Source organism: Barbus barbus (genome assembly GCF_936440315.1).
Source record: "Barbus barbus genome assembly, chromosome: 22".
Lineage (NCBI taxonomy): Eukaryota > Metazoa > Chordata > Actinopteri > Cypriniformes > Cyprinidae > Barbus > Barbus barbus.
This window is the reverse complement of record NC_136750.1, coordinates 4,455,129-4,480,845: the sequence shown is the minus strand read 5'-3', so window position 1 is coordinate 4,480,845 and position 25,717 is coordinate 4,455,129. Positions and strand designations below refer to the sequence as shown.

General features: G+C 42.0%; 2 protein-coding genes across 3 annotated transcripts; both read left to right on the top strand.

The window, feature by feature from the left end:
• The first annotated feature begins 1,289 nt into the window (after positions 1-1,289).
• Positions 1,290-15,628, top strand: LOC306888628 (BRD4-interacting chromatin-remodeling complex-associated protein-like). Of its 2 annotated transcripts, none has more exons than XM_079447067.1 (14): positions 1,290-1,341; positions 2,749-2,794; positions 2,895-2,940; positions 3,737-5,734; positions 5,894-6,079; positions 8,105-8,740; positions 9,017-9,221; positions 9,299-9,390; positions 9,514-9,639; positions 9,730-9,779; positions 12,081-12,229; positions 12,340-12,434; positions 12,528-12,633; positions 12,751-15,579. In XM_079447067.1, exons 2-14 carry the CDS (start codon positions 2,754-2,756, stop codon positions 14,409-14,411), a joined length of 5,391 nt encoding a protein of 1,796 aa, XP_079303193.1. In that variant the 5' UTR covers positions 1,290-1,341; positions 2,749-2,753; the 3' UTR covers positions 14,412-15,579. The 2 variants fall into 2 exon arrangements, with proteins under 2 accessions (XP_079303193.1, XP_079303192.1); XM_079447066.1 differs by having other exon boundaries at positions 1,311-1,341; positions 12,531-12,633; positions 12,751-15,628.
• Positions 15,629-16,082: 454 nt separating this feature from the next.
• On the top strand, positions 16,083-25,085 carry LOC306888769 (EH domain-containing protein 2-like). The gene is made up of 7 exons (XM_079447209.1): positions 16,083-16,406; positions 17,401-17,873; positions 18,824-19,000; positions 20,581-20,678; positions 22,422-22,834; positions 23,096-23,260; positions 23,343-25,085. Exons 2-7 carry the CDS (start codon positions 17,653-17,655, stop codon positions 23,898-23,900), a joined length of 1,632 nt encoding a protein of 543 aa, XP_079303335.1. The 5' UTR covers positions 16,083-16,406; positions 17,401-17,652; the 3' UTR covers positions 23,901-25,085.
• The last annotated feature ends 632 nt before the right edge of the window (positions 25,086-25,717 follow it).

Here is a 25,717-nt window from a genome sequence, read left to right as displayed (position 1 = left end):
AAAGATAAAGAAAAATTCTGGAAAAAAAAGATAAAACAAATCCAGGAAAAAAGATAAACAAATATTCAGGAAAAATAAAAAGAAATTCAGGAAAAATAAAAAATAAAATTCAGAAAAAAAGAAACAAAAATTCAGGAAAAAAAAGATAAACAAAAATACAGAAGAAAAGAAAAGATAAACAAAAATTCAGGGGAAAAAATATATATAAATTCAGGGGAAAAAAAGAAACAATAATTCAGGGGAAAAAATATAAACAAATTCAGGAAAAAAAAAAGACAAACAAAAATTCAGGGGAAAAATATATATATAGATTCAGGAAAAAAAGATAAACAAAAATTCAGGGGAAAAATATATATATAAATTCAGGAAAAAAAAGAAACAAAAATTCAGGGGAAAAATATATATATAAATTCAGGAAAAAAAAAAAATTCAGGGGAAAAATATATATATAAATTCAGGAAAAAAAAGATAAACAAAAATTCAGAAGAAAAAAGATAAAAAATATAGGGAAAAAAAGATAAACAAATATTCAGGGGAAACAAAAGAAATTCAGGAAAAATTAAAAATAAAATTCAGAAAAAAAGAAACAAAAATTCAGAAAAAAAGATAAACAAAACGTTGTGTAATACTGAAAAGTCATTATTGTCTTTGTATTCGCTCGTGATCATCCGTTTGAAGTGGAGTTGGTGGGGAGAGAGTCATAGATGCATGAGAAACTTAAAAAAACTAAAACTTTGCTGTACTAAACATTATGAAACCAAAAAAGCAAAGATGTGTCTTTTATGTGTTCTTTTACATCCCATTGATTACACTCTTTCTTTCTTACTTGTTTGAAATAATACCTAAATGTGATTTATTATACAATTATACAAACTTTATTTTATTTAAAAAATGGGGGGTATGGGTTAGTCAGCTTACTTATATACACATTTAATGTATATATCATTGTAATTATAGGAAAGCTAGAGTTATGTATAAAATTATAAAAATATAAATGTCTAGGTATTGAGTTATCTTGTCTAATGTTGGTCATATCAAGGTTAAACTATTGTCATTGAACGCTGTATCTTATGTATACAACAGCGAAACTATTTAATGCAGCACAATATTGCCCTACTTTAACAGTGAAACTGATGCACAAATAAAGCATAAAACGGGCAAATGCGTGCTGCTGCAGTAATAACAACAACAACAACTACTACAGTGTAGTGTTGTTTATTAATCAGGCGATCGCGGCGGGCCTCTGTTTCCTGCTTGTGAGCGCTATGCTTGGGTCCTGACGCGGAGCCCGTGCAGGGCCGTACTGGAGACCCCGCGCCGCCTGCACCTTTATCGTCTCGGGTGAGTTTGATACAATGTAGTAATTTCTCTATAATTCTCAATAACTACTGCAACATTCGCATGCAGACCTCACCTCGTCCTGCTTCATCTAGCCGGCCCGCTGCATAGGTCTGCGAACAGGATGGTTTTACAGCGAATTCCCAAACATACCCCCCTGATCCAAGAGTATTCCAACATAAACTCATATTTAGCAGGATAAAGATAGGCTACGCAACTGCGTCTGTTGGAGCCCGGACACCGAATATTCACCAGTTACGTGCATTGCTCCAGTGAATGCGCCCTTACGGCACAAATACTACGTGTTTACAGCCAGTTATTGTCAGATTTGTTCGTATTGCGTCTGTAAACGCACATATTACAGCTAGGAAGCTAGCTAGCCCAGCTAACTGAATCTGCAGCAGAGCGAGCGATTAAAAAAGCGAATTAAAGGCGTTATGTGCGGATAAACTTGTAAAAATGTTGCAAATAAATGCATTTGCAGCAGAGGGAATGTGGAGCGAGTTGTTACAGCTTCACAAATGCGAAAATAACCGCCGTGTCCTGCAGGTCCAATCATGCTCTTCTGGTGCGAGATGCTCTCAAAATAACCCAAAACAGACCTCTGACAGCAGGAGCTTTCGCTGATATTTGTTTATAATGGTCTGTGTGCTCTTCACAGACACTGTTTTACCCCCAACAAACATTAGTGGCGTCCCCGCCTACCTCCTCCTCCTCATTTTGTGGTTTTGATTTGTTTAGATCGAGACTGTGACTGTGATTAATTGGTGAGAACTGGAGTTTGTGAGTCTGTAAACAGTGATATTTGACTGTTTTTCTGTGTGTGAGGTGAGGTGATGCGCGCGCTTTTTCTCTAACTTCTCTCGCGCAACAGACAGTGCACTAAAGTTCAGCTGCTGCTTTCAAAGCATGAGAAAACATTCAGTCGTTTTATCTTGTAATAGTCCCTCGTAAAGCCGCTAGAATGCTTTATATTTCAACATACGTTTGTATTATCAACACAACAACGAATTTGTAGTCCAACGTAAATCGCTTAAATTCAGCAGAACAGTGTAACCGTAATATTAATGTCATGATTTAACATGCTTTTTGTTACAAATATGTGCCTGGATAATACCACAAGCTTGCTGATTTGTTTACATGTCATGCTTCTTTTTTCATACAGTTTTACTTTCATTTTTTGACACATTACACTCACTGGTTTAATTTAACTGGCAGCATTTGCCTTTATCTTGCATTTTTGCTTTTAATATTATTCACATCTTTGTCAGAACTGTGATTTTATCACAGTTTATAAATTTGATCATGTTTTCACTTTTATGCTAATTGATGTTCTACTTTGTTTTCATTAGTGCACATGGTCCAACTTATGTTCACAGGGTTAATGTTTGTGCACTTTTTGTTTTACAGTTGACATGGATGATGAAGATGGCAGGTGCTTGCTAGATGTAATTTGGTAAGTTGTAGCAAAAATGACATAACTTTGCACATAACTTCAAGTTTGAATGTTAGTTGCGTGGAATACCCAGCTGAATAACATCTTTCTTTTTGTACAGTGACCCACAAGCACTCAATGATTTTCTTCATGGATCAGAAACACAAGTGAGTACTGAAGTGAAAGGGAAGGGGGGGCAAGGCAGAAATCCCACTTTGGAAGTGTAACCCAGATAAATCACAAAAGCACAGCACACTCACCCAACAAGAATTCCCTGAACCTCCCGATCCTTTTCCGGGTTATTTTTACATTTCTGCCCCTCAACCGGTTGTCCAGCTTTATCTTTTCTTTAGAACATAATTGCTCCTCTTAATTTCAGCCCTGATTTTTTTCCTCTTTGGGTAATTCACATATATGACATACTAATCAAATTTTCCTGTCTTCTGACTCCTGTTTTCTTTCCTGTTTGCTTGGCCTTTTAACTTGGTTATGCCTGCATTTTGTTCTTGTTGATTGGTGCACTGTCCTCACTTTGCTCTTCCCTTTCCTTTCCCTCTTTGTCTGTCTATTTGCCCCTTATGCATCTGATCCCTGTCGCTTTCACACGCCTGTCTGTGTGCTGTGGTGATTTCTGCCTGTCCTATCCTGGGTATGTCTGTCTGTAGCTGGACACTGATGACCTTTTGGATGGCTCAAGCGACCCGTCCAGCTCGTTCTTCTCCAGCACTGGGGTGAGTAATATCCCCCATTTGTGCCGACCTCCTGTCTCCATCCTTTTTTGTAGCACGTGTTCCTCAGACCCGCCATCCGCGCCAGATGCATTGTGCACCAGATCTGCATCTACAGAAGTCAGTCCCTGAGGCCTACCACCATCCCAGATCCATCCCTGCCATTTTATTCCTTCATCATTCTGAATGTGTGGCGAGGTTTAACAGCTAACATTGGTCTCTCTGTGTCTTCCAGGGCCACGTTCCTGAGGTCCAGCCACAGGCTCAGCTGTCGACAAATGAGCCAGGCCTTCCAAGAGTCAGCGTTGATTTGGACTTCCTGGAAGATGACATCTTGGGGGGATCACCAGGAGGAGACAACGGAAGCAATGGTGTTGGGACAAATCATGAGCCTTGTGACATTTTGCAGCAGAGCCTGGCAGAGGCAAACATCACAGAGCAGAGCCTTCAAGAGGCAGATGCTGAGCTCGACCTCAGTCAGTTTGGGCTGACTGGCCTTACGCAGGTGGTCCAACCCCTGCCTGATGCTGGCCTGTCTGGGGTGGGCATTGGAGGTGCAACTCAGATTTTTCCAAACCAAGGCACCCCTACTGCACCCTCTAATGCCACCCCTGACATGCTCAGCTCAGTCCTGGCACATCCAGGCCTGCAGCTTCAATCCCAGGTCATGAACAAAGCTATCAGCGTCCAGCCATTCATGCAACAAGTCGGGCTTGGAAATGTAACCCTTCAACCTATTTCGAGCCTTCAGGCCTTACCGAATGGCAGTCAGTCTGGACCATTGGGCATTGGACAAATTCAAGTTGTGGGCCAACCCACTGTAATGACCATAAATTCATCTGGGCAGCAGATCTTGGCGAAAACCATGGGTGGTTACCAACTGCATCAACCTGGGCCTGAGGCAGCAAGCGCTGGAACGCAGGCTGGGCTTGGAGGCTCTGTTTTGAGTTCAGGGGGAGGACTTTTAATTCAAGGGGGCAAGGCCACTCTAGGGTCCCCTGCCTTAAATGGGCCGGCTGTTTGCTTAAGCAACACAAATACCAACAACAGTGCATCTACAATGGCTGCTGCAAGTGGCATTGTGGGTTTTGGTAATGCCTCTTTGGGTGCAGGAATTGGATCTCAAACCCAGCCTCAAGGCCAAATTATGCAGAATGTCATCATCCAGCGAACGCCAACGCCAATACAGCCCAAACCTCCGCAAGGGGGTGCCATCCAACCCAAAGTCTTCAAGCAGCAGCAACAGCTTCCTGCTCCACATGCCCTGCCAAATGACGCTAATAAGGCTCTGGGGGTGCAGCAAATCCCAGTATCAGCTGCTCAGAATGTCACGTTCCTCGGGAAGCCTGGCTCAAACGTAGTCTTGAGCACACAGGCCACGTCGCAGGGACCGCAGTTCTCTCAAGCGCTCTTTAAGCAACAGGGCCCCCAAACGTCAGGCAAACCGCTCAGTGTTCACTTGTTAAACCAACAGGGCAGCATTGTCATTCCCTCGCAAACTGTCCTGCAGAGCCAAAACCACCAGTTCCTGTTACCGGGGCTTCAGGCGGGAGGTCAGATCCTGACTCAGCATCCCGGGGGTCACATCATTACCAGTCAGGGGCCTGGAGGGCAGTTAATCGCTAATCAGATCTTGACAGCCAATCAGAACATCAACCTGAGTCAGGTGTTGGCCTCGCAGGGCCACCCTGGTGCCGCCCATATTCTCTCTGGACACATCCAGCTCCAGCCCGGTCAGATGTTCCAAATGCCAGTGTCCTTGGCGCAAACACAGACACAAGCCCATTCGGTAACGGGCCATGTACAAACGGTCATCCAGGGCATGCCGATACAGAATTCCCTGTCTGTGGAGAGCCTTAGCCCAGCAGTCAGTTTACAGACGTTGCAGCAATCTGGTGGCATCCCTAATAACGGTAGCAGCGGATCGACGGCCATGGCGCCGTGCCAGCCAGGAGAGGGCATCACGGTATTGGGCGGCTCTACGGACCCTGCTGCTCAACCAGCACAGACCCAACCGCAGCCCTCAATTCTCACGGTTCAGACGACTCCATCGGTTTCAGTAGCAACTTCGGTTCCTTCCTCTTCATCTCCATCCCCAACTATGGCCACGTCCACGTCCTCAATGGTGGGTTTGGGTCCCCAGGCCCAGCACAGCCCAGGAAAGGTGTTGTTCACATCACCTGGTTCCAGCATGATCCTTAGTCAGGAGTCCCTTCATATGTTCCTGCAGCAGGTCAGTGTGCTCTCTTTAAACCTTATCTGTTGTTTGCAAACTGTGTGTCTTTGCTAATAAGCTAACATAACAACATTTGATCCCCAAGCTGACCTCTGACCAGTTTGGATGATTGTTTTACCTCTCCCATTCCTCAACTGATAAATGTGCCCATGTTAGGACCAACAGCAGCAAGCAGGGAAAGACCCACCTGCCGCTGTGGGTGTACCTGCATCTGTTATCGTCAGCGGCAGCAGTTCTGGTCCCACCCCTTCAGGCCATGACAACTTGTTAGCCGAGACTCGGCAGAGGCAGAGTCCCAGCCCCTCCCTTGGCCCCGCCCACATGGCAACAGTGGTTAACAAGGTAGATGAGCTCATGCTCCGCACTAAGCCCCACCCACTTGTTGCTGCCACTGCTGCGTATTGGACCACTGTCTCCCAGCAGAACTCCCTTTCTTTCTCTGTCCCCCTGTCTTTCTATTGTCATTGCTCAGGCTTGGATGCCTTTTTATTGCTCTTTCACTCATTTTCACTCTTGTTTTTGCCTGTGTTTTTATCAGGTCTTTTTTCTGCACTGTAATCCGTTTCTGTCATTGATACTATAATTATAGTGTAGTGGGTTTATTTTGTCCGTTAATCCATACTGTTATTGCATGCAACATCTTCTCCTCAATATCCATTTCTTTCCTCCTGTCATTTGCACGATCATTTTTTAATAGGAAGCTTGCAGAACTATATTGACACTAATTGTATATGGGTTGATGCAAATAGCAGTGCAGTTGTTGCTCTTCAAATGGTTTCACATGCAATAATGAAACTCTAGGGACTTTATTTTTCGGTTGTGTGTTTGCATCATCTTCGTGCATTTTCCCATGGGCATGTCATGATGGAGCAATGGCTCTTCCTATTAGTTTTTCTGCTGTAAATCTTTATCACTCACCCTGTCCATTCATATTAACATTCAGCCTACTCACTACCTCTGCTACCCAAACGTTCAGTAACTGCTGTTTTTAACCTCAATCAGTCCCCCCTCCCACCACCACCCAGCCTCCCCAAGAGAAATTAAATTAATTCCTTTCAAGATCACTTTCAAAGATTTGATCTTGATTACTTGCTCGCTGCCCCGAATTTACCTTTGCCCTCTACCAGCAAATCAGTTTTAGTTTTAGACTTTTACTATTTTTATTTCTTGTCTGTACTCTGTGAACCAATTTTTGTTGTTCTCTGCAAAAATTATGTCCTCATGTCAGTTGTCTTACCCCCCCCCCCCCCCCCCCCCCCCCAATAGTGTGTATCCAGAAAGCACTAATGTTAGATCAGTACCTATGAGTATGTATGGTTTACATAATTTGTTCATTTTACTACTTAAGCTGTTGTAGTCTTTTTGAGATTTTGAAAAGAGATTTTTCCTTTCTATTTCTTCTTGCTTTTGTATTATCCTTCTTGTATTTGTGTATTTTTGCTGTGTGTGGTGTTTTTTTTTGTGCTGTTTTTTGTTTCTGCACATTATAGGTATGATTGCAAGTTAGTCATCGTTTTAGTGATGCACTGAAATGAAATTCTTGACTGAAACTGAAACTCAGATACCGTTTTATTTTTCTTATGCTTTTGGTACCATTTGCATATATTAAAAATGATTGTGAAACTGAATTGTACAACACTAATATAAATAAACTCTTGCTATTGGTGTTCTCGTCATTAGGGCATTAAACTGCTTAAAATTAAATGGAAAACAACATGAAATATGAAGCCATTTAGAGTTACCCGATGTTCTGTCATTTCCTAAAGTGACTCATAGAAAAATGTAATGTAGAATATATTCAGAAGCACCTGGGATTGGGTATCTATTTAAGCATTGTTTTGTCTTTTCTGCTGTTCCTATCTACCTGTTGTAAAATGTCTCTGCTTCACTGGTTGATACATTTTTACAGAAGTTCTGGCCTAATTCACACTGTGATTGTAAACTTTTGTGGTTTGCGATGAAGTTCCCCTTTTATCTTAAAACTTATCAAATATTTCAGAGAAGTGAGGAAAAGTCTCAAACAAACATAAAAATACAGATCTTCCTGAATGCATTTCTCCTATGTAATGTTGATTGATTTTAATTTTTTTTGCTGTGCAGAATTGAAAAGTTGAAATGTCAGTATTGCAAAATGTTAGTTTGGTAAGGTGTTTTTCACTTTCACATTGCTGTTGAAGTGATTGTTGAAAGTATTTTTTTGTATTGTTAACAAGGTGCCACTTTCTGTTGCTGAAATTTCAGTGCATCCCTAAAAATTCATTTTCCCAAATTGATGAATTAGAAATATTCAACAAAATATGGCTGATTAACCAAACATCCATTGACTATTTTCTCTCTTCGTCCTCCTCCTCCTTTTATGCTGTCTAGGTTCCATCGGCAGCACATTCACAGACTATAAAGATCCAAAGCGCCTCCCCATCTCAGCCTGTGGTCACCCCTGCACCAACACCCACTCTCACTGACAGTCCTCAACCTGCCCAAGCTTCTCCCATAACCATTGGGCAGCAGATCCAGTCTCCTCACCAGCACCAGCAATCTCGGCCTCCATCGCAGCCCCAGCCTCAGTCTCAGGCACAGACTCCCTCGCGCTCCTGCACGCCTTCCTCTCTACCGCCCCTCTTTATCATACACAATCAGATCGGAGGTTCTCCACAACCACCACAGCCGGCCCCTCCACCTCAACAGCAGCAGCAGCCTCAGCAGATACAAGTGCAGCTCCAGTCTCAAGTTCTTCCTCAGACTCAGCCTACCCCCCTGCAGCCAGACATACCTCCTTCCTCGTGTTCCCCGAAGCCTCCACAGCCACTTCCTGCACAGTTCCAGTTCCAGCCTGCTGTGAGCTCGCCGCCAGCTACAGTGGTGAAACAGCAGGTGACAGTGGTGCCGGGGCTGACTGCAGAACAGCAGCATCACCTTCAGCTGGTCAGTGCGCAGATGCAGACTATGTCATCCATCACGCAGCCCTCTCCTCAGCAAAAGCAGCTTTTGGAAAAGCTTCACCAGGTAATGCATCATCAGCTTATAGTTTATATAGTGTTCTAACAGATAGTAAAAATGATAAAGTTTGCACTGAAATGAAAATACTGCCACAACTGACAAAATCACCCATCAGCACATTTTTGATTGGTTAATTCAGTTATATAGAGCAGAGCTTTGTTAACGTTTAGGTGTCACTGTGGGCAGGACTACTTACTATGAAGAAAAGGGTAATGGGTAAGGTTTTTTTTTTTCATATGAACTCTACTTAAATGATTGTCTGTGTGCTTTTGATTTATACAGGTCCAGCAAAACATTCTTCTCCAGGCTAAGCAGCAAGCTCAGGCTCAAGCCCAAGCCTCTCAGCAACAGGCCACAAACCAGTTCAACAAAATGCCAGATCAGCCTTCAGTCCAAGCTGCAACTTCAACGGCCAGTGGCACAATCCAAGCGCCAGTCCAGTCCCTTCTGCAGCAGAAGTCTGTGCTTGTCAAGTCCTCTACTACAGGTGGGGATTGCATATTTGTATCCTTTAGATGTTTACTTTCAAATATTCCTATGTTTACAGTGTTATCTTCACCTTAGGTGCAAATGACACTCAAGTGTTTTCTGCTGTGTCTGCTGGGGCTACAGTGAACCAGGGAATCACGACTCCAAACCTTGCACAGGCTGTTCAGGTGAGAGAAATGTAGTTGTTGGTATTTTTACAGTAGCTTACAGCTGGACAATTTACCTTTGCAGGAAAGATATTGTAAAATGATCTCAACTCAGTTTTGAACACTCTTGACTCTGGTTTGCAGGCAAAGCCAGGAGTCATAAGTTCAGTTGGTGGGCTGACTCTGAATAAAGCAGGTTTGCAGATACAGGTTTTAGGTGCTGCACTCTCTCAAATGCCCGCGCCTCCACTACCTGCTCCCCAAACACAGGTAAGGTTCAAAATCACATTACAGAAGACTATTAAAATGAACTGGATGATGTTATATTTATGGTAATCTTGGTATCTCGTCTTTTCACAGACTTCAACATTAAAAAGGCCTTTCAGTATGGAACCAAGCAAAGAAGCTAGGTAATATATACATAATGTATACTAGGGGTGGGAGAAAAAAATGGATTCTCCAATGCATCGCTATTCTCTCTTCAACGATTCTGAATCGATTTTGAGCTTGCTTTTTTTTTGTGGGGCTTCATTGCACAGAAATTCCGCTGTGAGACGTGCACATTGCTTGACAGTGTGTGCTTCCACCCGCTGTGTTTTCTTTAGATATGTTTTAGATATGCTTTCATTTATGCCGACTTTCACATGCGCTTTGTGTTTGTTTGTCCTGAAGCTCGATTGCGGCTGCAGTTAAATGCATTTTCGAATACTTTTATACGAAGTTGATGTACACACAGCCAGTTATGTTTTCGGAGCAGGACAAAACATCTGATACAGTATATCGAAATAGATCTGTGTAGTCTGAATGCAGTCTGTTAAAGCTGCCGCTGTCTATGATCTCATCAGTAATGATCAAACGGCAATAATGCTGAGGGAAAAAAAGAAAAACCCATAACTATTGTTTGTAAACTTTCGGATACTTAAAGAACACTTATTTTAAATAAGTAATTGTTTTAAAAAGTGGCCTGCTTGCTTTATTTATTTATTTATTTATTTATTTATTTATTTATATATATATATATATATATATATATATATATATATATATATATATATATATATATATATATATATAAGTACATTTTGCACAAAATAAATTTGATATAAAGTTTATATGAAAATGTAGCCATGTGCAGTAATATTGAAAACTGAGAATGTGATGCATCTTGATATTGAGTTGATAGGGATAATCGTAATTGAATTAAATCGTGAAACCAGTGAAGATTCACAGCCCTACTTTTAAGATAGTAGTACTGACATACAGAGATTCCAACTATAAACAAAAAGCATAGAAACTGCACTTTTGGTTAAAATGTAAAGTTGTAAAGAGGTATTTGCACAGCAGAAGAATTAATTTGGGAAAAAAATGTAGATCAAGAATCGTTTTGTAATTGGATCGTGACTCTCAGAATCGGATCGGATCGTGAAGTGCCTGAAGTTTCCCACCCCCTAATGTATACAGGGCATAAATTGCAAATGTTATTAAATCCAAGAATAACCCCATAAATGATGGGAAAATGACATTTAAACGGTTAGTTCACCCAAAATGAAAATTAGCCCATGTTTTACTCACCCTCAAGGCATCCTAGTGATATATGACTTTCTTCTTTCAGACGAATCCAATCAGAGTTGTATTAAAAAAAAATTCTGTTTTTGGCAATTGTTGATACATTTTTGTAAGAAGAATATCCATATTTACAACATGATGACGTAGGCATAGCACATGCGCCTGAGTGATATGCTTGTCGCACGAGTTTGTTTACATGAGCAAAGGAAGCAAAGTTTCCTTACTTCAGAAAAGGAAAACCAGTCTCCTCTTGGCCTATTTCGAAACCCTCCTACATTTTTCTTCACAAATCCTCATTTTGTATTTTAATTCATGACCGGCGTTTTGTTTTGTTCCCCAAACATATGTCCTACGTCATCTGCCCGGAGTGTCTTCCGCACACGACAGTTAGGGGAAGTGAGAGAAAAGTGTTTATGACATTGTAAATATTAGGGCTGTCCTCGACTAAGGATTTTTCTGGTCGACTAGTAGTTGTTCATTTTAAGCATTAGTCATCTAATTGCACGTTTATTAATAAACCATTTAAATCATTATTAGGAGCCTTTAATTGCCTACATAGCCTAAAAAGTGCTTAAGCACAAGCATAAAGCTTGCCACAGCGCATCACAAAAGTCATTATTATGAATGTGTCAGTGAAAAACAGTAAGGAGACTGCATTAATATTTTGATAAACTAGTGCTTTCTTTGTTCTCGGTTTAAGAGATGAAGTCGGCGACACGGACTCGTCATCTCTGCAGAAGTGATGCGCCTGTGTGCATATTTCATACGGATTACATAGTGTAAGCTGAGAATACACACCTGAACAAAAATCTTAAGACTTCGCATTTTGCTCTGGTGGATCATAACCAGGTTGTAAGTACTGCTTCAAAATGCCAAAAGAAAAAACAGGAGCAAGAGACAAAAAATAGAGAATAGGCAGTTTATTGAAAATGCATTTAAACTCAAACAGGCTGTTCATCAACTGATCAAAAGTTAAAGACCATAGCCTTAAAAATTTAAAGTCTGCACAAAAATATGGCTTTCGTGTCATTGTTCTTCAGGCAGTCACACTGTCATGACCTCCTAATGGCAAAGGCAAAAAGTCTTTCTGTCTTTGAACCATTAAAGCCATTTTCTTACCCACATGCTCATGTATCTGTTTGTAGGATGCTGGAACAGCTGCGAAAACAGCAAGGCTCGGTTCTCCATCCTGACTACAGCTCTCCTTTCCGCTCATTTGAGGACACACTTCATCGACTGCTGCCGTACCACTTGTACCAAGGCATGGCTTCATCCCCGGAAGACTACCACAAAGGTAAATGTTCACAACTCTTTGTGAACACTCTTTTACGGTCCTGTAGCGTAGTTGTGTGGCACCCTCTTCGGGGCTGATGTGTAATTCTGGCTTTACACTTCTCTGTCCAGTGGATGATGAATTTGAGAACGTCTCATGCCAACTCTTGAAGCGCACGCAAGCAATGGTGGATAAATATCGTCACTTGCTTTTTGAGGAATCAAAGGTATCATTTAAATCTCACTCAATTGATCTCTCTTAATGTTTGGACCTTGTGAGCCCTAAATTCATTGGTCTCTTGTGTGCTTGTTACCTTGAGCAGAGGCTGGGGCCCTCTGCAGAGATGGTTATGATTGACCGGATGTTCATTCAGGAGGAGAAGGTTGCTCTTAGTCAGGACAGGGTTCTGGCCAAGGAGAAACCAGGTAATGACTAGGGTTCAATACAAGTTACCATTAAAGCATGTGAATTGTAAACGGGAATGAACCGTGCATTTTCTGATGTGTGCTGTTCTAATCACCTTCATATGTTACTCTTTACAGAAGAATTTGTGGCCAGTTCCTGTTTGCTGGACAGCAGTGCAGTGAGACCTGTACAGGTGGAGCTGAGTTCTGTACGAACCTCATCATCATCATCAGCAGCAGCAGGTGCAGGTCAACCTGTGGGAGCCGCACCTGCTCCAGCTGCAGCCGTTGCCCCTGCTCCAACCCCAACCCCTGCACCAGCTGCTGCCCCCACTCCTGCCCTCTTCCCTCCTACCAAGCTGGTGATTAAGCAAGGTGGAGGGGGAGCGTCGGTATCCTGGTCCACCAGCTCCACGCCTACGCCTGCTCCTGTGGTCCGGCCATCTGCAGAGCCAGCCACGCCAAGCGCCTCCTTCAGCCGCACTCCGTCCACCCGCCCTGCTGATGATGATGATGACGTCGCGCTTCCCCAGCGGACCAGCAAACCGCCCATCAAGACCTACGAGGCACGCCAGCGAATAGGTTTGAAGCTGAAGATCAAACAGGAGGCGGGATTTAGTAAGGTGGTTCACAACACTGCTTTAGATCCAGTTCACTCCCAATCCCAACTCACTCCACAACCGCCGCCCCCTGAGCAGCCGCAGAAAGTCAAGCTCACCCATGTAACCCCACCCACCACAGTCATTAGAACTCCTCCTCCAACTTCTTACCCCACCCCCTCTTCCACTGTCACTACGGTAACCACACACACAGGCTCCGCCTCCAGTAGCTCAACTTCCTCTAGTGGACCTACGCCCTCATTTTCCTCCTCTTGGTCTTCATCGTCCCCTTCCACGTCTATGGCACAGATGAACGGCACTCTAGAACACCACGAAGTAAGTGGAGTTAAACGGAACCCAGCGTCCACGGCAACTCCACCATTAACCACTTGCCGGCTCCCGCTTCGAAAGACGTACCGTGAAAACATCAGTCCACGTCACAGGCCGGGAGTACCAGGAGGAGGTGGCGATACGTTGCCCATTCTACCAGCAGTACCCCCTATTACTGCTTCCCCCCAGCCACAAGGTTCCTCTCCTCAAACTGAACGGACTGTGATAGCCAGCGTGAAACTAGAGAGGCAGGGCGGACATGGGCGGTCTCACCCCCATTCAGAGTCGCAGAGCCTCGCAGCAGTAGAGGATGTCCTCTACCGTGGCATCAAAAATGTATACCAACATCACAGAGAGTTCTCTGACAAAGAGGATGAGGACGAGGCAGAGGAAGGTGGCCGTTTGGGGCGGTTGAAGGGCATAGGGAGCAAAAACCGAAAGGGTGGAAGGGGTACCTTTAGGATGGATCAGCATGCCCCTGGCCCACCTTCTCCTGGAGAGTCTTCCTGCACCAGAGACTCCACACTTCCTGCGAAACGCTGTAAGTCTGACTCTCCGGATATGGACAATGCAAGTTTCTCCAGTGGCAGCCCGCCACCTGACGACTCGCTGAATGACCACCTGCAGTGTGCCATAGACAGTATACTGAACCTCCAACAGGGCCCTCCTGGACATGGAGGCTCAGGGAAAGTGGCTTTAGGGAGGGTTCATGGGGAAAACCTGCCTAATCAGCACCAAACCCATCCTTCCTACAGACAGTCCATGCCTCCCCTCTCCACACCACCCTCGTCCGCCCCCATGTCTCAGCATCCACAGGTGGGGGGTCGAGGACAAAATGGAAATTTGGTTTCACAGACGCACAGTAGATAACAGTCCCTTTAGCCGATGTTGACTGAAAGACTGAAAAGCAGGATGTCAGTGGATGGGGGAAGCAAACGGAGACACTTTTCCCATGATCAGCTGTGTTTGCTTTGTCTGTGGTTTGTGCTGATGAAATGTGTTCTTTTGGTTTACATATGGCCCTTTAAGTGTACTTTCTTAAGTATAAAAAGTGCACTTTGATATGATTTTCAAAATTTTGTCCCTCTGTTTTTTCCTGGGTTCGAATCTGGGACGGTTCCTACGTCGGTTTCCCAATTTAAAGATTTCTCTCAACTTGTGAGAGCTAAATATATGACCATTCATTTAATAAATAATGTTTATAATTACTGTGACGTATGCAGATTGCAGGAACTTTTTAAGTGATATGAAAATTGTCATATCAGTAGTTTATTTGGTTGTTATGGAGAATTTATTTTGGAGAAAATAATGGATCACTTCTCCCTGTGTTAGAATGGTCCCCCTTTACCATGAAATTATATTTTCGGGAACTGGTGATCACTGTGTAGAGGCTCATTAATGCAAAATAATATAGTGCTCTTGTCTCCCCTAAGGCATGAAATCTGGTTATCCAGCTACATGAATTAATAATGAAGCATTCACAAACAGAAAAGTCACCAGAACTGTAGAAAATGTCTTGAGCTTTAAAGCATTCAAGATTCAAGAGTTTTATTTGTCACATACACAATTATACAGAGTATAACCAGCAGTGAAATGTAGGTGAATTCCAGAATCAAGAGCACATTTACAAATCAAACATTCACAGCACAGAAAATGTGGTCACCTTTTTAATCAAAGAAATTTCATTTTAATTTTTTTTTTTGGCGGGGGGGGGGGGGTTATTGAATATCTAAAAAACCAGCCATTTTTGCATCTTTGAAGTACAGTGTGAAAAGTTCCCAGACACAAAGCCTCCCTATGCTTTTTCTTTTCTATTTTTGTAGGCATATGTATGTTCAGACACTTTTACACATTTAAGATAGAATCACTGAAAGATCTTTGAACCGTTCAGAAGCAAACACAGTGAAAGCAATGACATGGAAAAAAAAGAACAATAATAATGTAAAGAGAAAAAAGAAAATAGAACTGTAAGAATTTAAAGGATAGTACTACAGATTAATTTTGTATTGTATTTATTGTGTATAATGACACTTTTTAAAAAAACTGTACATTTAGTAAAACTGTAAATTAAACCTTGCTTTTATGAAACAATCACTTGTTTCTGTTTGCCATTTGACTTGGTTGTTTTTTCAAGGCTGATAGCTAGAAATGTATTTGACTTCATTGTGTATATGTAATGATCTTACTGGCCAGTAGGTGGCATTGCTTAATCGGGTCTGAGTCAGAGAGGCACAAAAGGTCTCTCAAAGGTGGTCTGTTATGCCAGCGTCAAGAGTCACGTGAACATCTGCTCTGTAAACAGATCTCTTAGATCAAACAAAAGCCAAAGAAATCATAATAGAATACATTGCCCCATGGTGCAGCGTCCACTGAAAGACAAGCACCACCACACCCTCACGTTTGCAGGCAGTACTTTATGTAAATGAATGACTCCCTATAAAACGCTTGACTCCACCTTAGCTTGTTGATGCACCCCCTCACTCCCTGTCCCCGCCCTGGTTTAAACCCATTGTCATAACTTGCCGTCCAGGGCTCTCCCCTGCTTCTGTGTCAGGCAGTGTTTGAAGAAGAGGTGCAGAGAGAAACATAGGCAGGGAAAGAGGCAGTACTTGTGCGCATGCCTTAGAGCTGATTTTGTTGGAGGAGTCAGAAGCACAGAAAGATCAGATCAAGACCTCTCATCTGAAATACATGAAAAATCAGAGAAGAACCATCACTTGAAACATTTGACTTGGTGCTACTTGGGTGCCTTGAACAAAGATTGCTCTTCTAAGGTACATCTTCACGTGTAGAAACACCTCCAGGGCTGTAGAAAGAGTCGTTAAGGTTCATCATCTCTTCAATCCGAGACTCTGCGTTCTCCAGGTAAGAGGACAAATCTTTGACTTTTTGGATTGTACCTTTGCTTTGTGTGTTGCACTTTAAAATCCCTTTCTGATTAGATATAGTTCAGAATAAAGTTTGGAGTAGTTGATGCATGCAATGATGAACCAAGAAAAGGTCCAAACAAGGGAGTAACTGCCTTTGGCCTTTCCTCCGATTATTGGCACGTCAGTGTTCTGATTCTGTATTACTTCTGGAAAATAACTGAAGCTCAAGGCTTCTCCAAAAGAAGTCAACTGTCTGTGTTGCAATTGAGGCGAAGGATGCCACAAGGCATTTTCCGTCTTCTGCGCAACATGTGAGTCTTATTACATAAAGTCAAGTCCCAACCATCATGCTTTTGCCAAGGCAGCTGTGCAAAAGTTGAACTTTTCTTACAACACAACTAGTGTCTTTTCAGATGCTCTAAATTTTGCTCAATCTTGACATGAGAAACATGCAATTACTTCTGCATGAACTCCATTTTGATTCAGAATAAGTCCTTTTGATGAGCATGATGTGTTTGTAGGGAGTGTTTCGAATCCACGGTGAGCCAAATGCTCATTAGTGGAATTACTGCAAAATCCTGTCAGGATTCAACAAAAACTACTGAATACGCTTTTGTTTGATGCATCACTTGTGTATTCAGCCCTTTACACACCGTAATCCTTCACTCATTTAACTTTCCACTGTAAGCCGTTGCTGGAAAAACCAGGGCTCACTCTTTTCAATGTACGGAAATAAGTTATGAATGTGTGTTTGTGGACCCAGAGTTTGTGTGTGTAAGTGTTTCCAAAATGAGCTCCAACATTTTCCAGGGACATGCATGGACAATGCACTCTATTTGCCCTGTAGGCTGAAAACGTCTCTTTAGATTCTTTATTAGAGGATAATGCATTTTAATGGGAGCAAGGCCTGTTACCCAAGAAACAGAATGCCAGTATACAATATAACCTTTAACCATTGAACCTTCCGTTTACCTTTTTATGTTTTTCAGGCAAAAAATTCATTTACTAAAACAGAAGAAACTCGGGGCTTAAAAGTTATATAACATTGTATATTATAGTTTGCTTTATAACTCCAGCAAACATCCCTTAACTACTGTAAACCTTTGAGGCAGAACACTTGGGTACACTATATAAATTCAAGAGAAGAGTCTCCACAGTCATCCCGGAGGACACGTAAACAGTGCAAAACAGAGCCATAAATTAACTGCAAAGGAAACTCTGAATACTCCCGCAAGTGGAAGATGTCACGCTGGGGACGCAAGAATGTCAAGAAGGCCCCTGAGGTGATCAGGACAGTGACTGAGGGCCTCAAGTCACTCTATCGAAAGAAACTCCTGCCCCTGGAGCAGTACTACTGCTTCCATGACTTCCACTCACCGAGTCTGGAGGACGCCGACTTTGACAACAAACCCATGGTGCTAGTGGTTGGGCAGTACTCCACAGGAAAGACCACCTTCATCAAGTAAGATCCTACATAAGTAATTTCACTAGGGCTTTTTCTGAATCTAGGGCTTTTAAGGGGTTTAAAGTCTGTGTAAAAGCAACACATTATAGATGTTTGAAATGTATTGCTGAAAACACGTTACAAAGACTGTGAACTATGTAGTACTGAATTGTGTAGTTAGACCATTAAACAGTTTTTCACCATTTTGTGTTGAGGATTTTTTGGGTGGGCCTGAGCCACTAAGCATGGCCCTAACAATATAACTAGAGTGCATTAGCAGCAGTGGGTCGCCGCTCAGTCGTGAGTTACTGATATTACCTTAAATTACTACAGCCTACAGTTTACTAGCTAGGCTGTAAATGCATATTACCTGTTATATGGCTGTGAAAATCCAGTTAAGATGCTAGAAGAAGCATCCATTGAGGTTGTAGCGGTATTTGATAGTCGATTGAGGCGGCAGCTCTCCCGCGAGTGGGCGTGGTTTCAGCTCCGACAGTGGACACGCCCCCAGATTTCAAGATTTTGACAATTTATTTTATTTACTTGGCGTTGTTTTTTTTAATCATTCAGATTTGGCTGGGTGGTTAATAACATTTTTGTTTGGTGTGACTAACTCAGAACACATAGGCCTATTTAATATTGCTTTACACAGACTTTAAAGTAACAGTAGTATGTTTGACAGAAGCTAAAACTATGGTGTGGTTATGGCCATGGATAGGTTCTTGGGAGCTCACTAGGTGTGATTTTCTTTTTATTCTCTGTCTATATAACTTTGGTTTTGAACCCAGTATTAAATTCAAGGGTTGGTTGTAGGTCATTTAGCCTACTGGATGGAAATGCATAGCTGAACTAACCCAAAATGTTCCACAGTGTTTTGTTTGTTCTAGTAGATGACAGAATAAAAACCACTAGGTTATTAAAAACTATCCTGTCAACACAGTAACCATGGCTTTGTTCTGTCAACGCAGGTATCTGCTGGAACAGGACGTCCCAGGGAGTCGTATAGGGCCGGAGCCCACCACTGACTGCTTCACCGCTATTATGCACGGAGACGTGGAGGGCATCATTCCTGGAAATGCCCTGATAGTAGATCCCAACAAACCCTTCCGCAAGCTCAACCCCTTCGGAAACACCTTCCTCAATAGGTGAATAGAGTCATACAGGCAGATGTTACACTGAGCTGCTATGTACGACATGACATGAGAAATGAGGGTGGGTTGTGTGGAAGAATGTGTCGACTGATCCGTCTGCTTACTCTGGGCACGCAGGGAAGATAACAGAGAAACAGTGTGCTAGTTTTTGCTCTACGGAATTTCAAGCACCCGTGCCAAATTTCTAAGGTAGGAGGGACTTTCCTTATTTGTGGAAAACTTGTGGAAGGGAGCAATATCACAAGAGAGGGTAATGATCGCTAATGTGCCTAAAGCAGAACTGCCACGTGCAATTATTCAGACTTAAGTTTAAAGAGAAGACCTTGTTTCAAAGTTGTCTTTACATAATCAAATATTTATGAGTTTTACATTTTATGAAGAAGATTTTTGCATTTTCTGAAGATAATGTGAATGGTGCTTTGCACTATGGTAGATTGTAGTGGGTGGTTGCCAGAGCATTGCTATGAGGTTACCAAGGTGTTTTTAGCTTATGCAGTTGCAAGTGTTTTCTGAGTGATTGCTTACTAACTTTATAAGTAGCATTCATGTAGCACAAATGATCAGAAAGTTTAACAGATCTCAATTTAATGTCATGTGTAGTAACAGTAGTAACAGTAACAGTAACAGTTTTACTGTAGTAACAGTAAAAAGTACTTGGTGTTTTCCTTACACCTTGAACACATTTGAGTGTATACATGTCAATCATTATTTTCTAATATATATATATGATACTTAAGTCATTTCTGGTCCTCTGTACTGTATGATTAATATTAATTTGGTGAGTGAAGTGAGCAATGCTGGGTATTAAAATACTAAACAGTAGCCAAACTGTGGGAGGAAAGTAAGCTGTAGTTCAAGTCCAGGTCATCTCATTAGCCTTGCCAAGAGAGTTTCAACATAATTAGCTTGCGGTTGTCTGTTAGCACCAGAGGAGGCACTGTTTTAAGTGCCAGGGAGTCTTCATCAGATCCAGTTTTACCCCGGTCTCTTTGGGTGTATTTTTGCAAACATGTTTTGAGAACTTCTTTTCTCCTACGTCCTGCCCAGGGAAGCATTCCACTCGTTAAACTCAAATAAAGCAGGAAGAGACCATGTTTTTCTATGCCGCAGATCATTAGTGGCAAGTATTGTTTGATTTTGGCAGTGCTGGTCATTTTCCCTCAGGAAGCCCTGTGTGTTTCAAGCACCACTTCCACACAATGGATCGGCCTAGGAGGAGTGACGCTAGAAGTCTGCTTCTTAGATCACACACAACAGCTGTGATAGGAGTAATGGATCATTTTTTCAGCTTTTCTCAGGGGAGAGTGATTTTAACTAAAGAGCTCCTAAATGTTTGATAATTGTGCTGTGCCCTTTTAAGGAATCAAATCACAGCTGTTTTGTGCATAACGTGATGAGACATACAGTGCCTCTGAAGCGCATTTACACAATTTTGGACACTTATAACACTTAACAACATTAAGTCTTTAATTGACTTACCCATTCAACTAGGAGGAATAATTAACTTATTAAGTTTGGTTCGCTCACTGAATGCAATACAAGATGTGTTTAAACCTCTTCTCTGTCTCTGACAGATTCCAGTGTGCTCAGATGCCCAACCAGGTTCTGGAGAGCATCAGCATCATTGACACCCCAGGGATCCTCTCCGGTGCTAAACAGAGAGTGAGTCGAGGTAAGCTGACTGGAAAAGTAGGGGGAGAGGGGTTTGGAAGTATTTTATGCCAAATTTCAATCCATTTCCCAATTTAATTTAAACTGGTCTACAATGTCTCTTTAATTCAGTGTTGAACGTTTATTACTGGTATTAGCCTTTTCCCCTAGTCCCCTGTGAAAACTCTACAATACTCCACAATATGCCTTTCAAACTATTTCTACCAGTAAAATTCAAAAATACTTTGTTTAAACAGTTAAAACTGAATTAACCCCATAAAGACCCTCAGAGAAACTGCAGATATTTGGTATTAACTGGAGTACTTAAAAATGACAATACTGATCTGAGACATGTTTCAGAGTAAACCGTAGAGGATCTCTCTCTAGGCTCTCCCACAGAGAACATCATTGGGTAATCTTAGTTTATCAGTGTTGCACCTCTCTGGTCGATGTCTGCTTTTCCTTGAAGTGACGCACAGACTGGGAAAGTGAGCCATTAAGGTGTGACAGGGAGAGGAAAGGGAAGGAATGTGAAGGTATTACATGTATTAGGGGGATGTAGGGGAGTCTGCAGGATTCAACTGTTGTCATAATTATTTAGGTATATATTGTTTATGCAACGTGCACATAATCACCCAGAAGATCGTTAAAGAGCTAATAGGGTCTTAAAATTTGAAAATAGTTTCATTAGAGCACAACAGCTGGGTTCCAGAATTACAATCCATAGAGCAGGGTTAACTCTGCTGCTTCAACCCTAGTCAAAAAAACAACTTGATCCAGCTAATTAAGGCGTTCATGATTATTTGTGTTGGAGCAGGGTTGGAAGTGAAGTATGCAGGAAGGTAGCCCTCCAGGTGAAGGTTTGGCTACCTTGGCACAAATATTCAAGACAAGCCTACCATGAGCTCCAAGGTTCTCCAGCCATGCTCCTGGAGAGCTACCGTCCTGCAGACTCCAGCTACAACCCTGCTCCAACACACCTGTCTGTAATTACTAAGTAACCTATGATTAGCACGTTCAGATATGTTTGATTGGGATTGATACTGAAATCTGTAGTACAGTAGCTCTCCAGGAGCAGAATTAGAGACCCCTGTTGTACAGCAATAGTGTATGCTTCTCTACAATCCACAAACCAGTGTGAGTTTAACCTGAAAAGAGCCCCGCCAATCAGAGAAGTCAATGTTAAAATGGAAACAAGAACAGTTGAAACATCAAATGTATTGTATTTTATAACGGTAGCCGATAGTTGTATATTGTACTGTTGGTTGTAATTAGATTTTTTTATTTGCAATGCTTCTTGCAGTTCATTCCCTTATTAATGTCACATGTCGTAATTGTAGGAATAAGCACCCAACGCTGGCATAAACGAAAAGGAGTCTTTAATGAACATAAACACACGATTTCCATTAATCAACATTAAACCGAGACAAAGAACATAACAAAACTGAAGGCTTATAAAGGATAGGAAACAAAGGAGCAAACGAGATGATTAATACAAAACAGGTGATCTAAATGAGCGAAGAATAACAAGACGAGAACAGGAAATACCAAATAAGGTCAGACAGGAACTAAACCGAAACCAACAAGTAACAATTAAAGAATTAAAGTAGAATTTAAGTTGCCCTTTTTTCAGATTTTCAAGTACTCTCTTGCTTCAAATCAATTCAGAGCTGGTGGGTTTAATCACCACAAACTTTTTTTTGAAGAGTTTAGTCTATTTTGTTCAGTTTATTAATTGTGTTCTACCTCTTCTCTCATTTTGTAGGATATGACTTTCCAGCAGTTCTCCGCTGGTTTGCTGAACGTGTGGACCGGATCATCCTTCTCTTTGATGCTCACAAGTTGGAGATCTCGGATGAATTCTCAGAGGCTATCGGGGCCCTCAAGGGCAATGAAGACAAACTCCGTGTTGTGCTGAACAAGGCTGATATGGTTGACACCCAGCAGCTCATGCGGGTGTATGGAGCTTTAATGTGGTCTCTGGGGAAAGTGTTTGGTACTCCTGAGGTTCTGAGAGTGTACATCGGATCCTTCTGGTCTGAACCTCTTATGGTGTCCGATAATCGCAAGCTGTTTGAATTGGAGGAGGAAGACCTGTTTGCTGATATCCAGAATCTGCCACGCAATGCAGCCCTACGCAAACTTAATGACTTGGTCAAGAGGGCCCGTCTTGTGAGGGTACGATAAACTATCATTAATAACTGTTTTGTTGACAATGTCAGAAGGTAAAACTGATCAAATGCAAACACTTGGATTGGTTCATCCAAGGGTTTGTCATCATTTACTTACTGCACGTTGTTCCAAACCTGTATGGCTTTCTTCTGTGGAACACACACGCACACACACACACACACAAAAAAAATATATTTTGAATAATATATCAGTGTTTTGTGTCAATACAATGAAAGTCAATAGAGTCTACATTTACTTCATTCATAGGTACATGCCCATATCATCAGTTACTTGAAGCAAGAGATGCCGTCTGTCTTCAGGAAGGACAATAAAAAGAAGAACCTGATCTACCAGCTCCCGGTCATCTTCTCCAAGATTCAGCTACAGCATCATATCTCTCCTGGAGACTTCCCTGATTCTGCCAAGATGCAGGTTAGTGCAACCACCTGGTCATTGTTTTGAGGTTAAAACACAATTTCTATTGCTTGAAAGAGTCTTTCTTCACTATCCTTAGGAGCAGCTAATGGCACATGACTTCAACAAGTTCAAAGCCTTGAAGCCCAACCTGATGGCTATGCTGGATGAGTTGTTGTCTAGCGACATTGCCAAACTCATGCCCCTTCTTAGGCAGGAAGAAATAGAGGCTGGGATCCAACTTGGGGTCCAAGGTGGGGCTTTCTTGGGAACCCGTGCCGGACCCTTTGTGGAAGGTGACCCCTTTGGAGAGACCGTGGATGAAAATGGTGAAGTGGGTGAGGAAGATGAGGAATGGGTGGTGACAAAGGACAAGCCCAAGTATGATGAGATCTTCTACAACCTAGCGCCGAACGAAGGCAAGCTAAGTGGCATCAAAGCCAAAGATTGGATGGTGAGCACACGGCTGCCAAACTCTGTGTTGGGCCGCATCTGGAAGCTCTCAGATGTGGATCGCGATGGCATGCTGGATGACGAGGAGTTTGCCCTGGCCAGCCACCTGATTGAAGTGAAACTTGATGGTCATGGGCTGCCCCCAGAGCTGCCTGCCCGTCTCGTACCTCCGTCCAAGCGCCGACAAAAAGGCTCTGATGCTTAGACAATTCGCCCACATGGCTTCCACTGATCTATCTCCGCACTTCCTGCATGTTGTCCAGCTCCACAACAGCTGCAGTGCATCTCCGTTCACTGTATTTTTGTGCCATTTTGTACTTTGGTCATTTTGTAACACGCAATTAATGTCTTACTTTGTATTCTTGGTTCAAATGCAACAATTCAAAGATTCCCAGCTGGAAGCCAAAGAGCGTTGTGATGATAAACCAAAGACTGGTCTCAGTCATTAGGAAGGAATGTTGCATCTGTCGCCATTCTTTTCCTGACGGTAAAATCATATGACATCACATCCAGAAATGTTACACACGACTCAGTTTATAGAATTTATAATGGCTCCTGAACTAAGGGATAGCAAAAAAACTCTTGTAGATAACAGAGATTTACAGTATTTTCATCATTGTAGAAATCTATAGCCTTGGCTTTACACATTTTTCCATGTGGCTTTTAATGTAGTCAGCTAAATCAGAATGTGAAGTCAAGAGAAGCATTTAAAACTCTGAAACTCCTTTGACAGCAGACCTGAGGAGGCAAGTGAAAACCTTTCTGATGCTTTGTTTTTGGCACATGTAAATCAGTTTACTAGTATGTTGCTGTCTTTGCTTTTAAAATCGAAAATGAGATGTGCTTTATATGTGATCAGTTTTGTTTTTTGTCTTTTTTATAGAATGAGCTCTATGCATACTATGAACGTGTGTCACTAACGTATGTTTCTTACTGACTACTGTAAACAGTTCCACTGACTGCTTCAGTTAACCAGTGTTTTCACAGTAAATATATTGAGCTGAATAAAGACCCTTTGACTGTACCTTTTTGGTTTGAAAAGGCATTTTTACAAAAAGAACTGCACTGTAAAAGCATAACACTGATATGTGTTGAAGAAGAAAACAAATTGTACAAACTATAAACCAACATTTTACGCCAAACTAGCTAGCCCGTACTAAGTTTTCGATTTCCTTTTAATTATTATTATATTTAATTTTTGTGTTTATGCAATGTTTATTGCTAGAAAATAACAAAATTCCACAAATCAAATGTCTCTAACAAGATTATGCTATCCTCACTCAAAACAAACAGCTTATATAACATTTAATTTTACATCCCTGGGTTGATATTTAACATTTTCTCCATTTACTCACTAATAAAAAAAGCCTATTTGGTATCCTTTCTATGTAAAGAGCCTTTTACGAGTCTTGGATTTTTGGGAAAGGAGGCACTAGCAGGCAGAAAGGCTGCAGTCTTGTGCACACATATGCTGTACAGTTGCTCAGTGACAGGCCAGATAAACATTGAGTCACAGATCTCCCTGCCAAAACCCCATACCACCATTTTCCATCTTCCAGCACAACCACCCGTTCCTCTCTTCGCTTATACTTTCCAGCTCTTCGTCATTCCAGAGGCTGTGTTATAACTTTTCTCACATCTTACTCAATGCCTGGGTTGTTCCTCTTCTCTCACACAACCCCACAACCTGGGAAAGCATATGTGTGTGTGTGTAACCCTTCAGGTTTGTGAAGAAAGAGAGGAAGGGTATCTCCCCGTTTCTTTCCTAAATTTCTTAGTGGAAAGAAACACAAATGAGAAACAGAGGCAATCCACCCATCGCTCCATTGCTAGCTGGTTTACATTGTGACTCAGTGGTGAAGAATGTGGTGGTGGGATGGACTTGAAGGAGTTATTAATATCTTTTCCTCGGGTCCGTTAAGTTTCCTAAAGTCCAAGTTCAGGATTTGACGTAATCTCTTTATGGAAAACGTTAACATCCCCCTATTTGGACATTTCTTCATGGCTGGTTTCAATCCTGAA

What these genes read in the sequence shown, in the direction of transcription:
- LOC306888769 (XM_079447209.1), top strand. Translation starts at nt 17,653, where the DNA reads ATGTCACGCTGGGGACGCAAGAATGTCAAGAAGGCCCCTGAGGTGATC. An exon ending in AGAGGGCCCGTCTTGTGAGG is followed by an intron (nt 22,835 to 23,095) that starts GTACGATAAACT and finishes CTTCATTCATAG; the next exon opens with GTACATGCCCATATCATCAG. An exon ending in CTGATTCTGCCAAGATGCAG is followed by an intron (nt 23,261 to 23,342) that starts GTTAGTGCAACC and finishes CACTATCCTTAG; the next exon opens with GAGCAGCTAATGGCACATGA.
- LOC306888628 (XM_079447067.1), top strand. Translation starts at nt 2,754, where the DNA reads ATGGATGATGAAGATGGCAGGTGCTTGCTAGATGTAATTTG. An exon ending in TACCTGCTCCCCAAACACAG is followed by an intron (nt 9,640 to 9,729) that starts GTAAGGTTCAAA and finishes GTCTTTTCACAG; the next exon opens with ACTTCAACATTAAAAAGGCC. An exon ending in CCCGGAAGACTACCACAAAG is followed by an intron (nt 12,230 to 12,339) that starts GTAAATGTTCAC and finishes TTCTCTGTCCAG; the next exon opens with TGGATGATGAATTTGAGAAC.